The sequence below is a fragment of the Canis lupus genome, chromosome 22, assembly GCF_011100685.1.
Source record: "Canis lupus familiaris isolate Mischka breed German Shepherd chromosome 22, alternate assembly UU_Cfam_GSD_1.0, whole genome shotgun sequence".
Taxonomy (NCBI): Eukaryota; Metazoa; Chordata; class Mammalia; order Carnivora; family Canidae; genus Canis; species Canis lupus.
The window spans coordinates 58,919,579-58,935,773 of NC_049243.1; the positions used below are offsets into that span (position 1 = coordinate 58,919,579).

The following is a 16,195-nucleotide window of genomic DNA, read 5'->3' on the forward strand; positions in this document are numbered from 1 at the left end:
AGATGGACTTGGCCTTCCAGGCTCAGTGTCCAACCTCCACAGGCAAAGCCCTGAGCCCAGGCTCTGGCCACTCCCAATAGGACCAGCCTTGACTCCTTCCTACAACCTTGGCGGCTCCTACTCTTCCCGTTCCTGTCCTTTTATCCCAGGGATAAACAGGGATAGCCAGGGAGCTAACACCAGGGTTTCCCCAATGACATCAATCTTCTCATGACATTACTGAGGGGTGTCCCCAAAGGCAGCATACCTAGAGGACAGCTGTCCAGGCTCTACTCCAACCAAAGGCCAAAAGGCCAAATTCCAGTTCAAGGATTTCAGTAATCAAGTGAAGAGACAGGCGTGAGGCCGACATGAACATCTCCAAGTACTCCATCCCCACCTGCCCACATAACCCAAGTGCTGTTGTTAATATTTTCGTTGCTAGCCATGTGCTAGTGAAATGATGATTATGATTTTTTTCTACACCCATCACTAATGAGTTATAGGCTTTTGAAATACAGTTGGACACAGCTGCCCCCTGGACTCCTTGTTTATGTGAGACAAGATGCTCGCAGATGCCACCTGGGGCCTCTCATTGCCGTGGCCAGATGTTGGGACCGAAGGCCCACATTGTCCAGGGGAAGACAGGGACGCTTCCGGCCAACCGGCCGTCTCTGTGGGGAGACAGTTTACTCAACTCTCCAAATAGGAAATGCCCGGGACACACACAAAGGACGGAGTCACCTGCTTGCTAGACTGCACTACACCTTGGACGTGACAGCTGACTGTAATCATATGGGACAAGCTGGCACCATTCCCGACTGACTGTCCAGTTACTAATCTAGTCCCCAGATAACTCCTCCTTGACCACACATCCCTGGCTTCCCCCGCCCCTGTTGTCATGCCTGCACCTAGAAACACAAAGAGAAGCCTTGAAATGGCTGTGTTGATTCTTGCTGTGCCAAATTATTGGGCTTCCAGCTGCCAGAGATCTCAGATGAACTGCGAGTGCAAATTCTTCCCTTTACTCTGCAGACTTCTACATAATACCTGGCCCACCCCTACCCTCAGTCAATCCACCTGCAGATGAGAATGCACAGGGAACCTTTTAGGTCATTATTTTGGCTTTTGGGGGTTCCAACTGTTAATAGTCTCAGCGAGAGAAATCCTGCATGCTCTTTAATTTTTGTCCTGGTTCATTGTAATACCTGGTTCATTGCAAAGCACTCAGACATAGTTCAGAAGTGTTGGTGGTGTTTTGGCTTATTCAACACGAGTGGTGAGCATGTAGCCCTGGGGGTGCTGGCTACTGCTCGGTGATGACGTCCTGCCCAGTGGACAGTGCTCAGGCGCTCAGGCCCACGGGCACGTTTCGCAGCGTCCAGTGCTTTATCGGAGCTGGACTGTTATGCTGGGCCGCACACAACTCAGACTGAATACCTAGTTGCCGGCTCCCATCACTGGCAAGCTCTTCTAGTATTCCTGGCCTCTCTCGGGAGATGGCCTCAAAGTAGATCAATTTAGCATCAAAGGAATTTGCCTTCACTTCTGAATCTTCAGCTCCACCTAGTGTGAAAGGGAAGCTGTCTAAATCAAAGGTCCACCACGAAAAACATGACACCAACCCCGTCAGTGTTCATTCTAAACAGCAGGACTTTGAGCACACGGCTCTGGCATTTCACAAAATCTTGTAAAATAAGCAGAAGGTGGCACCTGGCATTCTGAATGTGAGCCCTCACTGTCCATATTCTTTAGCAAGAGGGAATGAATTTCTAGATTTTTGTAAAGGCTTCACGTATATGTCCAGCTACAATGCAGCTCCTGAGGGCAAATGTTCTCTTTCAATGAAAGCTCGAGGGAATTAGAAAGTAGCACTTTGCACTTTTTAATTGAAGAGAAAAATTCTAAAGTAAGAGGCATTACTGCTTCTGTTTGGTGTTCACTAAAATTTTTCAAAGCCCCTCTTGCGGGAAGGTTTTAGTAGATGGATCCATCCTAATATCGCTGACGTGGGGCCTCTGGGCTTCCCGAAGTAACTTAGCAGAACGGATGCAGCCCCGCCTTGTGAGCAGGTGAACCTGAGCAAGAAAGCTGCTCCAGAGGAAGTGCTCAGGGCAGAGGAGCTCCAGGAGGAAGAGGTGGCTGCTGCCACCATGGGGACACCTGCTGTACCGGCAGCCCCATGCCTTCGACGGCAACAATGGCAAAGTGATGGGGAAAGTAGAAGGCAGGACGGAACAAGTATGAATTATGACATTCAAGGGACATAGCAGCCCAATGTCGTCATGTCTGGACTTTGCATCCTGATCTGAACAAAACAGCTTTTTTTAAATAAATTTATTTTTATTGGTGTTCAATTTAACACCCAGTGCTCATCCCATCAAGTGCCCCCCTCAGTGCCCATCACCCAGTCACCCCCACCCCCTACCCACCTCCCTTTCTACCACCCCTAGTTCATTTCCCAGAGTTAGGAGGGTCTCATGTTCTGTCTCCCTTTCTGATATTTCCCACTCATTTTTTCTCCTTTCCCCTTTATTCCCTTTCACTATTTTTTATATTCCCCAAATGAATGAGACCATATAATGTTTGTCCTTCTCCGATTGACTTATTTCACTCAGCATAATACCCTCCAGTTCCATCCACGTTGAAGAAAATGGTGGGGATTTGTCGTTTCTAATGGCTGAGGAATATTCCATCGTATACATAGACCACATCTTCTTTATCCATCATCTTTCAGTGGACACCGAGGCTCCTTCCAGTCTGGCTATTGTGGCCATTGCTGCTAGAAACATTAGGGTGCAGGTGTCCCAGCGTTTCACTGCATCTGTATCTTTGGGGTAAATCCCCAGCAGTGCAATTGCTGGGTCGTAGGGCAGGTCTATTTTTAACTGTTTGAGGAACCTCCACACAGTTTTCCAGAGTGGCTGCACCAGTTCACATTCCCACCAACAGTGCAGGAGGGTTCCCTTTTCTCCGCATCCTCTCCAACATTTGTGGTTTCCTGCCTTGTTAATTTTCCCCATTCTCACTGGTGTGAGGTGGTATCTCATTGGGGTTTTGATTTGTATTTCCCTGATGGCAAGTGAGCGGAGCATGTTCTCATGTGCATGTTGGCCATGTCTATGTCTTCCTCTGTGAGTTCTCTTCATGTCTTTTGCCCATTTCATGATTGGATTGTTTGTTTCTTTGCTGTTGAGTTTAATAAGTTCTTGATAGATCTTGGAAATTAGCCCCTTATCTGATACATCATTTGCAATATCTTCTCCCATTCTGTAGGTTGTCTTTTAGTTTTGTTGACTGTATCCTTTGCTGTACAGAAGCGTCTTATCTTGATGAAGTCCCAATAATTCATTTTTGCTTTTGTTTCTCTTGCCTTCATGGATGTATCTTGCAAGAAATTGCTGTGGCCAAGTTCAAAAAGGGTGTTGCCTGTGTTCTCCTCTAGGATTTTGATGGAATCTTGTCTCACATTTAGATCTTTCATCCATTTTTAGTTTGCCTTTGTGTGTGGTGCAAGAGAGTGGTCTAGTTTCATTCTTCTGCATGTGAATGTCCAATTTTCCCAGCACCATTCATTGAAGAGACTCTCTTTTTTCCAGTGGATAGTCTTTCCTCCTTTGAACAAAACAACTTTAAGAAAAATTTTTTTGAGACCAAAATCAGGGAACCTTGGGCACAGAGTGGATAACAGGTCATTTTAACAAATAGTTAGTGTTATTATATATAATAATGGTATTGAGGTCACTTCTTTAAATCCTGTTAGAGTACAAATAAGCACTGAGCATCTTTCCTGCAGGGGAGCAGAGGACTGGATGGCTATCAAGGCCCTGACGGACCCCCAGGACCCAAGGTGAGCTCGGTCTTCCCCTAGCTGGCATTCGGATCACCTGCCGTTCACTCTGGGGGAGGAGGCATCCACCGTCCTGTGTGATAAAAGATAAGCAAACACACGACACCCAGGCCTGGACTGATGAGGTGGACAGGGACTATTAGTCACAGGTGTTGGGGCCTCACACTGCTGCCCACCTTGCAGAGGCACGTGGAAGTCACACCCAGGAGCAGAGCCACTCACTGGGGCTATGGGAGCAGGCGTTGTAGTAACAAGAGGGTGGGGTACCTCTATTCCCAGGGAGAATATGATTAACTTGTTTGAATAATCTCACAGGCTGGCAGGGGGGTGCTGCCTAGTTGTTCAAGGTCAGGTGATGGGGATCCAGCCAGGTGGGGAGACTTTCCTGCTGGGTGAGAGAGCGCAGCTGGGGAGGACAGGGGGACTCAGTGGTTAGACCTTTGGGGTCCTGAAAGGCTCAAGAAAGTTTAGGTCTTACCATCCAGATGGTAGGATATCGGGGTACAATGGCATTGCACCCCGCCCACCTTGTGGGTAGCTCAGACACTGTCACCAGTAATGGAATAGTCTGGCACTATAGAAAGTAATCACCTGAGCACTTCTGGTGCTTGAAAAAGGGATTTCAATGTGGGATTAATACCTGCCCACTTTGTTGAGTCTTGGTGGGTCCGGCTGGTGGCTGGGACATGGGACCACAGCACAGTGGGGGCTGTACCCCAGCTCATTTTCCACATTCAGCTTTATTCCCTGCAAATATGCACGGTATCCAAAATCCTGAAGGCAGATCTCACATCCTTCTGTTTTCCTCTTTTCTTCGTGCAGGGAGAAGCAGGTGACCGTGGGCCTCCAGGTGCCCCTGCATACTTCCCTCATCCCTCCCAAGTTAAAGGTTCGTACATGGTTTCTCCTGCGTGTCTCTATCACACATGTGTCCTCTTCTGTTTTGGACATGGTCATGAACTTGCAAGAAAGGTTTTCTAAGCAAAACAAAAGAGATGTTTAGAGCATAACCTCTGGAGAACATCGGGTTCATGGACAACTCCCCTCGTTGCTTGAATATGGTGTCACAGAGAGATCTCCACTTCATCTCTGCCAGAGAGAGTGCCCTCTGCGTTCCGGGTGCGACCCCTTCACTGGGAGATGGCTTCATTTCTGCATGCCTGGCGCAGGTCCTGGCTTTGCCATCTGTAATATCACTAAAGAGATCTGGTCCTCCTGCACACAGTCTTCATGGCAGCCACCCAGCCACCCTCAATGCCTTTTGCCCCAAGTGTACCGAGGTGCTTCTGCCCTCTGCTTGCCAATCCGAAACCCTGAACTGGCCACAATCCATAATCTGTAAACGGCCACATCCTTTTAACCTTTGAGGAATCCCCACGTATCTGCCCAGATGTTCCCACCATCCCAGAGGACCCCTGACTGTAAGTGAAGGGGTCTTGCATGTGTTGTAGTGAATGCCCATCTCGTTATTTTACTCAGCCTTCCAGACTGACAGGATCATATGGAAATATTCTAATTCTGTGATAAGAGCAGTGGTCTTTGAACCTTTTTGAATGTGTATCCTTCTAGGTCAAGAAAAAAAATGTTTTCAGCACTCTCTGAATAATCGTATGCGTATTTACTTATGGAGGATCCTCATTGTACAGAGCTCCACGAGGACAGGGTTTTAGCTGCTGTGGCTCATTGCTGCATCCCTGATTTCTAGAACAGTACCAAGCAGGTAGTAAGCTACCTGAATGGACTCAAAAGTGTATGTACTACCTCATACAAATCAGAAAGGGATTTTAAAGGGTGAGTTCATTGGTTTTCTTTTTAATAAAGACGGTCTAATATTTAATTCCCTGTACCTAGTAGATGGCCTGGCTCTCCCTACCATATGTGTCCAGGGGTCATACACTTGGTGTGAACCACCTGTCCGTCTAGAACAACCTTTGCATGTGTTCACCCAGTGTTAATGAGAACATAGATTAGCACAGGGCTGAGACAGAGCCCAGTGAAGCCCCCGAGAGATTTCCCTCCAGGTTGGCCTTGAAGGAAAAACGCCATCGGGTCCCCTACACAGATAGCTGGGTTTCATGTGTTCTTGCAAATTAACACATACGGATAAGTGAGTATATTTGGAATCCATGCTCAAGACCTCGGATGGCCCTCCCCGGGCAGCTGGCACTCACCCTCGCCCTCCTGACTGTGGAGTCCAGACGCGCCTGCCAAGCCAGAAGCCCCAAGAAAAGGAACATGAGGTCCGCTTTCTGTTAGTGATTTGGTTGAAATTGAAAGACTGCCTTTGAGGCTTTGGGAACATAATTTTTTTTAAATTAATGTTGGCCATTTTTCAAAAACATCACTGACTGAGAGCCCAGAATTCATCTATTTCCCGTTTTCACCACCTCATATTTCTGAAACCACACTGGGAAGGTGATGGTTTTAAATTGGTGAGTTGGCAGGCGAGGGCTCCTGAGCACAACAGGCTGATAATGAGCGGATTCCCTCATGGAAGAGAATACTCGTATCTGCACAAAGTAGCCTCGTAGGAGCTTGTCAAAACCCGCACGGCTGGAGGAGACTTGTATTTTTTTTTTAATTATTACATGGTAACTAAAGCAATTAATCTTGCTCTTCTTCCTAATTAATGAAAGGATCTGTGGTTTTCACTTTTATTTTGTCTCTGCCTACCCATTCCTGAGGGCTAGCATTCACACAGTGCTCCCTGGGGCCCAGGCCCAGGTCTTAGTTGCTCTCATCACATTGTTTTACTGGTGGAGAAATTGAGGCATAGAACTTCCATGACTCACCCAAGGTCACATGTGTAATGAATGAACCCAAGGTCACTCAGGTCCCCTGTGTCCAGAGCCCAGCACCCCACGCCCACCCCTCTCCACAGGGCATAAGCACCCATAGAGCAGACTCCCCGCTTTCCACACCTTGCGTGTACAAATCAAGGATGATGCTGGCACATCCTCTCCTTAATTTAAGGACTTGCTTCTGAGATGAGAAAATTAAAGATCCCATTCCATTAAGATCCCATACAGAGTGATGGCTTTCCTAATAATTAGTAATACGTACATAGTAAAACATCATAGTGTCTTTTCTCTCATTTTTCCCAATTATAGTCCAGAAAAATGTATCCTACAGTAAAGCTTTGCTGTTTACACTGCGGGAGAACACCTCGAAGCCACTCTCTGTTTGTTTAGGGATAAGGTCTGTAAGAGCCCCCACCTGTGTTCTTCATCCGTCACACAGCTATGGAGAGCTATGGAAAGCGGCTCTGGGCTGGAGTCGGGCCTGAGGAAGTGGGGCTTCAAACAGGAACCAGCCCTCCTCACCTCCCGCGCTGAGCGCCATGAACACAGGGATCCCTAGTCCTGCCATTCCCTTCGTTATTCCCGTTTAGACTCAGCTGTTTATCCCTCCTGATACCCACCACAGCTGTTCACCATTCCCCACAGCCCCGTCTGTCTCCCACCTGCATCACAGTGTACCCGTATCCAGTGGTCAGGCTGCTGTGTCCTGAAGCCTCAGTGCCCTTGAGCACCATGCCTCACCTGTCCATTAACCTGGGGCTGTGGCACCATTTGCCCCCACGACTTGGTGGGAATCAGATGAACATGAAGTATTAAACACTGAGCCTAGAGCACACAGCAAGAGCTCCCAAATGTTACTATCACTGTTATGTTTATGCTCTGTGGTTCTCAATATCAGATTTCTCCCCAAAATAATCTTTTCCCTTTTTGAAACCGAGATCTGTAACTTTTTGGCATTCTCTGCCTCTCTAGTCTTTTATGATATTTATGGGAATCTTTTATTGCTCCTATTTGATTAGGAATGAGCTCCCTGGGGTGCTTGGGTGGCTCAGTTGGTGAAACATATGCCCTCAGCTCAGGTCATGATCTCAGGGTCCTGGAATCAAGTCCTGCATCAGGCTCCCTGCTCAGTGGGGACGCTACTTCTCCCTCTGCCCCCTCCCCCCCCATTCGTTCTCTCTCTCTCTCTTTCAAGTAAATAAATAAAATTTTTTTAAAAAAAGGAATGAGCTCCTTAAAAGTAGAGACTGCCATATATTAACCATTTGGACCTCCACCACCCTTCACTGCATGTACGAGACATACAACAAATAAATAAATACACATTTGGTGGAAAAGTGCGCACTTCAAGTGGGTACTGGAAGCAGTCCTGTTCTTACCATGGGGCCCATCTCGGTTGCAGGTGCCAGAGGTGACCCAGGATTCCCAGGGACCCACGGGGATCCAGGAAGCCGAGGTGAACCAGGAGACCCGGGCCCACCAGGTCTCCCCGGCCCATCCATCAGAGATGAAGGTAATCAGCTTTGTGGTATCAGAAGTGTGTCCCCCCCAACAGGTGTTTACAGAGAGCCCTGGGCCCTTACTGACCACTTGGCTCTGCAGCTGGCCTCTCATGCAGAGGAGGCTCAGCAGCTCTAACTAGTTAGGGGGCCTGTGCCACAGGTCTTCTGGGGAGCAGTTGACCTGCAATGAGCAATACACACAGGGCTGGATTGTGCCGCTGACAAGCGACGAGCATGATGCTGTCAACTGACCGGGATGAGTGTGGGCAGTAGCCAGTCCTCGTGGCCAGGGTTACAATTCTCACACCATTGTTGGGGAGTTTTCTTGAGGTGGAAATATGGTGAAGAAATCTAGTGAGAGCATCTATCCTTAGGCTACTGATTGGACTGTGAACTCATGGGTTCCTGGTGGCCTCTGGGGGATGAAAATGCCAACACAGATGTTAAATGTCCCAAGTCTCATGCTGCTCATGGTCACTGTTGGATTTTTCAGATGGAAAGAGAGGCTTACCGGGTGAAATGGGCCCCAAAGGGTTCATAGGAGACCCAGGCATCCCTGCACCGTACCCCGGCCCACCAGGCACTGACGGAAAGCCAGGACTCCGAGGACCCCCAGGGGCTGCTGGACCACCTGGACCAGATGGTAAGTGGAAGGATACTCAGGTGCAGACAAGAGGCCCAGCCCCTGTCAGATTCTTACCGGGGTTTTCCTGCTAAATAATTCCATGAACCAATGCAGTAGGCATTGCAGTAGGGTGTGGCAGGTGCCCTGGGGCACAAACAGAAAAGCCAGTGATGAGGGAATCTGCTGAGTATCAGCAGGCCCGTGGACGTGACCCAGGGTTTGGCTGACTGTGGCTCCAGGGGTGTCAGCTCTGCAGAGGCACATCTGAGCGGTGCAGTCGGGAAGCAGGTGCAAGCTGAAATCCGTCAAGTGTCGATGTGATCTGCTCCGTCACCTTCTTCCAGGGTGGAGGCCTCCTGCCTTGGCTTGTAGCCTCTCCCCTGTTTCACAGCGATCTTTAGCAGACTTGATCATCTGCCTTCTCAGGCCATGCACAGCAGAGCTGTGTAACTGAACAGGTGACAGCAGTCAACAGGAAGAGGTGACTGCATTGGCCGAGGCTGAGATGAGAGACAATGAGGGTCTGTAAACCAGATGAGCATGAGCTTCTGGGCCCCACGCCGCCTGGGGGGGTGGGGGGGTGGGCAGCGTGGAGTACTAGTGCAGAGTGTATTGCCAAGGTCCCATGTTTCCTTGGCTCCTCTATCAGTGGAGAACGCTCCGAGGATGCAGGGAGACGTGCGGTCTGTCTTTGAGCTTACCACCAAAAACACTTATCTTTTCGGCTTCCACATTTAAAGGGTAGTTCTAGACTTTGTAAAATCTCCTCGTGGGAACATTTCATCCCTTCAGGAATTTGCATAAATGAAGCTTTGGAAGAAAACATGAGGTCACAATTTCTTTCTATGTGATAGGGTCCATGGTCTACCAGCCAGTGTTTGAAATATTAGACTTTAACTTTCCTGGTATCCTGCCTCCCCACCCCCAGCAATCTCTTAGAGTTTCCTATCTCCAGGCAGGGAGAGCTTCCCATTGCTAACAGGTAGTGTTTGGTTTCATGTAAAGGTCAGGTTCCGGTCTGTGCTTTTGCTGCTTTGGGAGGTCTGCTTCTCTCTGCCACCTTGAGAGGAATGATTGTGAGGGTAGTAGAAGCATGTGCGCACCTACTTCTTCCATTGAGAAATCAGCAATCCCTTCTCTGATTCCCTTTTGTCTTCCACAGTAAATGTCTAAGTTAACATGGCCCTACAGTTCCAATTTCCCTTCAACTGGCAAAGCCAGATTCTTACATTCCTCTGAAAATTTTTAGGTGCAGATAACTCCTTGGAATTTACCAGAGTTTGATCTGTGTTATCTGTCATATATTTTTATCCTGGAAGTCATATTTATTGTGATGACATCAGTGATTACGGCCAAGTTTCTATGGGCATTATGTTTCCTGACTAAATGTTATCTCATAAGTTTTCCTTTTTGGCAAAAGAACATGACGTGTTAAAAAAAATTTTTAAAGCATAAAAATTTGCCTCTTTGAGGGAGTGTGATGGAAGGCTGACCTTGCCATTATCCCAATAACTAAATTCTGCTTCGTTAAAGATACAGACACCATCTTGCTTTATAAATCTTGCTTATTAGGAAGTCTATGATTTACTAATATATCTGCAGATGGATCCGTTTCTTGTGCATATTTTATTCGTAAAATGCATGGAAGAGAATCCAATAAATTTTATCAACCTAAGATATGAAAACCATACAACTTAAATTCTGCTTGAAATATTTTACCCCATGAGCACATTGTTTCCAAATCACTTTTTCAAAAAAGCAATCTCTTAGACAAAAAGTAGCCAACCATAATGGCCTTTTAAAACATTGTTGTGCATAGCCAGAATTTAATACCAGTGACCTGGATTCCCGCAGAGTGCTTTAGCTTTTTGCCTGGAATGAAATCGTTGGATTCCTTTCTTGCTAACTGCCCTTCATCCTGTTTTGTGTGTTGGTTACTAATGAAAACCAGAATTTTTAGTTTTTTTGCAGTTCCCACAGAACCAAACTGTGAAGTCAGTTTTCTTTCTGAGCTAAATATTTTACTAACTCTTGGTTCTAGCTGAGTTAACTGAATCAACTAACTGTCAGGGCAGTTTCATTTTTTTTTTTTTTTTTAGAATAAGTCAGAATCCTGCCAGCATTGCGATGGCCCTTGGCCTTTTAGGGAAAATCATCTTGAAAACGTCTGAGAGGTGCACTGCTATGCTGTAGGACTTGTCTGGAATTACTAGTTTATTAGATAAAGAAAGCACAGAGGACAGAGGAAGGATGGATGGCCGCTGGAGTCTCCAACCACACAAGGAACACCCACGGTCTGTGTCAAACTTAAAATGCCAACATCTCTGAAATATCTGAAACCAAATGCCTACCTGTCTGCTGCACTTCTCACAACATTGGGAGAACTTGGAGGCATAAAATAAAGCCCACAGGGCTTTATTCAGCCCAGGGCCTGAATGCCCTTGACCTGGTTGCCAAGGAGCTGAGAGCACATCGCAGGGGCAACATCCCGTTCAGTGGTCACTGGATGCAGCTGGCAGCCCTCTACACTCACTGGCCTTCCGTGGTGCCCTCTCATCCCACTGCCTGTTCTCCCTGAGAGCCTTTGTTGGTACTTCCTTGTCCCTCCTGCACTATCCGGAAGTGAGTTCAAGCCCCACATTGGGCTCCGTGCTAGAGTATAGAGCCTACTTTTATTTTTTCTTAAAGATTTTATTTATTTATTCATGAGAGACACAGAGAGAGAAGCAGAGACACAGGCAGAGGGAGAAGCAGGCTCCAATGCAGGGAGCCTGATGCGGGCTCCAGGATCATGCCCTGGGCTGAAGGCAGATGCCTAACCTGAGCTGAGCCACCCAGGGATCCCTGCAGACTACTTTTAGAAAGAAATCTCTTGAATGGCTCCCTGATGCCCTTGGGCTGAAATCCAAGCCCCTCAATGGCCCTTTTACCACTCTCAGATTCCTGGATTTCCTGGTCTTTCAGGAGCTTTCAGACACACTCCTGCTTTCTCTGGACCTGTCCCTGTTGCCCTCTCTTGGCTTCTTTAGGTCCTGGGCACCAGGTCTTAGAGCTTTCCTGACGCCCCATTTTAAATGGCCTTCCTCTGGGGCGCCTGGGTGGCTCAGCGGTTAAGTGTCTGCCCTCAGCTCAGGGTGTGACCCCGGGTCTGGGGATTGAGTCCCACATCGGGCTCCCTGCAGGAAGCCTGCTTCTCCCTCTGCCTGTGTCTCTGCCTCTCTCTGTGTCTCTCTTGAATAAAATCTTTTTAAATAAATAAATAAATAGCCTTCCTCTGTTACTCTCTCTCTGAAAGCCCTTGTTTGCACAGCCCTGGCTGTTGTTGAAATTTTGTGTTGGTTTGTTGACTGGTGGCCTCAGGTGTAAGCAGGTGAGGGTGTGCGATGTTCTCTGTATGCACAACTCTGGCTGCGCTGCTGGGCTGGCATAGGTGCACCGGTGCATAAGTGAGAGAGATTGTCGCAAATGTGGTGAAACTGAACTGCCAGCTGCCCTTCCATACATACAGTGACCTAGGAGCTTTCTGACCTTCAAATTCTGGTGTCGCTTTAACAAACAGCAAATGCCCTTAAAGTCAGTGTTTCCTCTCCTCCCAGCTTCCTTGGTGCCTCTTTCTCACTCCCCCCAGGTACTGTGAGGTGGGTATGGCAGCAGGTATTTCAGTGTGTTGGGGGGTTCTAGATCTGGGCTGCAAGCACTGTAGGGTTTGGCAGCAAGGACAGACTGGGGGATGTTCCCAACCTGACCCAGGGGCGCTGGGGGGTTGCTCATCCCCACCATCAGGTGGCGCTGCTGTCGAGAAGATGCGGAGAGCGTTGCCCTGAGAGCCTGGTTCTCAGGACTGGATGGGAGCCTGCAGCCCGGATAGACTTCTTTTCTTTTTTCTTTTTTTTTTTTTTCTGTATGTTTTTTTATTGGAGTTTGATTTGCCAACATATAGCATAACACCCAGTACTCATCCCACCAAGTGCCCCCCTGAGTGCCCGTCACCCAGTCACCCCATCCCCCGCCCACCTCCCCTTCCACTACCCCTTGTTCGTCTCCCAGAGCTAAGAGTCTTTTATGTTCCGGACAGGACTTCTGAGGGGCCCTGATCCTGTCATGGGAGTGAGGGTGGAGAAAGGGGAAGTGGGCGCGCTGGAGCCAGGTGGCCCCATGCTGTCTGCATGAACCACGCAAACCCTTGTGTGCACCTGCTCCAGGGGAGCACAATGGGGAACCGAAGTCATGTCAGTACCTTGGTTTGTTTTGGTTTAGTTTGGTTTTGGTTTTGGTTTGGTTTGTTTTTTGTTTGTTTGTTTGTTTTGTTTTTGTCTTTTGGGGAACCCAAGTTGTGTTGGTCTTAGAATATGAGTCTTACCACATAAAATATGTGGTTGATTATACAGAGATATTGTAAAGACGTCACTTGGTCACTTGTCCCCTCAATATATAAATGTCTGGTTTTTGACATGAAAATATATTTTTAATTATTAAAAAGTAATTTGTTTACTATTCAGAGTTTTAGACTATATGGGAAACTAAAAACAAGAAAGCACAATTAGTAAAAATGAAATCTTAAGAAACAAAAAAAATAGTAGTAGAATAAAATATGTGGCTGAAAAGTGAAAAACCTTTCTTTGGACTCCATGTTTCCTGAAAGCAAAGATTGTTATCTCTAGACTTCATTAGAAAAACCCATAATAGGTTCCTGCCTTTCCTTCCATCAATGGGGGGTGGGAGCTGTGGCCATAAAAGGGGGTCCCAGAAAGGGATTGCACACTCTGTTGGGAGACCTGGCTGTGACCCTTCCAACTCTGGGTCCGGGGAGGGGGGTCTCCAGGTTGCACTCACGACCATCCTTGTGGATTTTCTCCTTAGGTTTCCTTTTCGGCTTGAAGGGAACAGAAGGGAGCGCAGGGTTCCCTGGACCTTCTGGCTTCCCTGGAGCTCGCGGACAGAAAGGATGGAAAGGTGAGGAGTGTCGTCGGAAATGCTGGAGGAAGGGCGGGCAGCCATCCCCTCTTCCAGGATGTTTCCCCGTTCCCCCCTGGGGTGTGTGGCACCCACCGCACTGTCCAGGCTCCCAGCCCTGTGTTTGCCCTCCTTTCTCCCATCTCTGTCACTGCCTTCATCACTGAACTTTCAGAGATGCAGAGCCTGGGGGGGCACAAAGCAGAAGAGCTCTGACCTCTTGGGCTGAATCAGATGGTTCTGTCAAGCACTCAGCTCGAAGGCAGCATAACTAGCACTGAGAGCTCGTCCACTGCAGAGACCCATAGAGTAGTCGTCACAGCTGATCCTACCCATGTTCCCCTGAGTTAGGGCTTAGTCACCAGCCAGGCAGGACGGGGCAGGTCCCCGGCAGCTTCCCCCCAGGTGGTGGGAGAGATGCCGTCGAATGAGCAGGAAGAGGGAGATTCTAGCTGAGAAATGTGCTGCACCCCTTCCATTCTGGGGAAGGTGGCCCCAGGCCACGCACCCCGACCTTTGTGGCACACGTGGGACGTGTGGGCGTGCGGGTGCCCCCACAATGGACGGGGCCAACTGCAGGAGTCAGACCCCATGGAGGGCTGTGTAGCACTTGTCCCCATGAGCCACCACCAGTCACCTGTGCCACCAGCAGTGGGTTCCCTAGGCCCCACTGTAGCAACACTGAGAAGGGAGGCCAAGTATTTCCTGCCTCCCACCCAGGAGCTTGGCCTCTGAGCCCAGAGTGCCAGCCAGGCCCCCTCCCCAAGTCTCCTCCTATCCCCCAGACTCTGGAACACCATCTCCCCCCAGCTGCACACCCACCCCTGTCAGTGGCCTGCTGTTCACCGTGCCGGGGAAATGTGGCAGCATTGCATTCTGCATCCCGAGCAGGTACCTCTGCTCCTCATCCAGGAAACGGGGGCAAAGGGTACCGGTCCCCAGCAAGCTCAGGAGTAGACAAGGCCCCAGAGTGCTTCGTTGTCACCCCAGCCCCCACTGCCCTGGACTTCTGTCCCCTGCAAAGCCAGGAGGAGTGTTCAGCACATGCTTCACAAGGAAATAACAAGTCTTTCCTCACATTGCAGGTGACGCTGGGGACTGTAAATGCGCGGAAGGCGATCAGTTCGTCGGGGGTCTCCCAGGGCTGCCAGGACCCAAGGGCTTCCCGGGCATCAATGGGGAGCCAGGGAGGAAAGGGAGCCAAGGCGACCCTGGCCAGCACGGCATCCCTGGGTTCCCAGGGTTCAAGGTGAGACACCAGTTCTCTCAAAGCTGACAGGACTTCCTTGACAGCTTCTGTTTAAGCAAACATAGATTTAGACCAGCAATGCCATGTACCCAGTGCTCCATTCAAACAACCCCGTGCTCCGAGAGGAACTGTAAAACAGTTATTGGTGACAAGGTGAGTGTCACAGCTGCTCTGGAAAGTGGTTTGAGATTTCCTATGAAAGTCAGAGGTAGAGCTGCCAGGCGTCCGGGACCCACACACCCCTGGCTGGGCGCCTCGGAGGATCCAAAACACACGTCCACGCAGAACCTTGTACACAGGTGTTCAAAGCACATTGTTGATAAAGGCCAAAAGGTAGAAACAACTTAAAAGTCCAAGAGGTTTCGTGTGATGCCATTCCTAGGAAGTGTCCAGGACCACCAGATCTAGAGACAGAAGGCAGGTCGGGGCCTCCAGGGGCTGGCGGAGAGGGAAATGGCAGTGAGTGTGTCATGGCTGTGGGGTCTTCTCCGGGGCGGGTGATGAAAATGTTCTGCAATTAGAGATTAGTGATGCTTGCACAATCGTGTGAAAAAACACCAAATCGTATGCTTCAAAATGGTGAGTTTTACCGCATATGAATCAGATCTAAAAAAAACAAAAACAGAACCCAGCATCTGGAATGTAAAACATTCCACTGAACATTCATCTTTTCAAATTTAGTACAGAAATGATTAAGCATTTTATGATGTCTCCCTTAACCAGCTAAGAAGTGAGACCTCCCAGTGAACCATGAATGTCCAGGGATATCTGAACTTCCCTGCCCGTGGATTCCCCGTGTGTATCAACTAAACAGACTTTATGTCACACCTATGAAAAGAGCATCTAGAGATCTTTCTTTGGCAAGAGGTTTTAACCAATGATTTCAAAGCCAATTTCAGATAAAGGCAAAATATGCCTTGTTATTTCTTATTTTACTCAAAAAGAGAGTTTCAAGAGATTTACAATGTGAAAAGTCTATTATTTTACTTATTCAGCAAGAGAGGAAAAAGTGCTCAGGGCACCGGGCCAAGAGCGACCTGGCTCCGTGAGCTGGTACCGGGGATGAGCAGCCACACGGAGCTGCTACACCAAGGCTGTCACTCCTCACTGCTTTGTGGCACCAGAGCTTTGTAGGTGAAATGAGATCCACAGCCCCCTCCATGGCGTGCCTCAGAGATTTCTCAAGCACAAACGGTTTTATCCAACTAAAAATGGTAGGCACTATGTTTTATCATG

General features: G+C 48.6%; 1 protein-coding gene across 3 annotated transcripts in view; it reads left to right on the plus strand.

Moving 5' to 3' along the window:
• Positions 1-16,195, plus strand: part of COL4A2 (collagen type IV alpha 2 chain) — a 170,189-nt gene that overhangs the window by 118,229 nt on the left and 35,765 nt on the right. For all 3 annotated transcript variants that reach the window (XM_038570040.1, XM_038570039.1, XM_038570041.1), the window contains exons 17-22: positions 3,776-3,829; positions 4,652-4,718; positions 8,033-8,143; positions 8,626-8,775; positions 13,618-13,710; positions 14,796-14,959. In XM_038570040.1, coding sequence (XP_038425968.1) covers positions 3,776-3,829; positions 4,652-4,718; positions 8,033-8,143; positions 8,626-8,775; positions 13,618-13,710; positions 14,796-14,959 — 639 coding nt within the window. The remainder of the gene's footprint in view (positions 1-3,775; positions 3,830-4,651; positions 4,719-8,032; positions 8,144-8,625; positions 8,776-13,617; positions 13,711-14,795; positions 14,960-16,195) is intronic.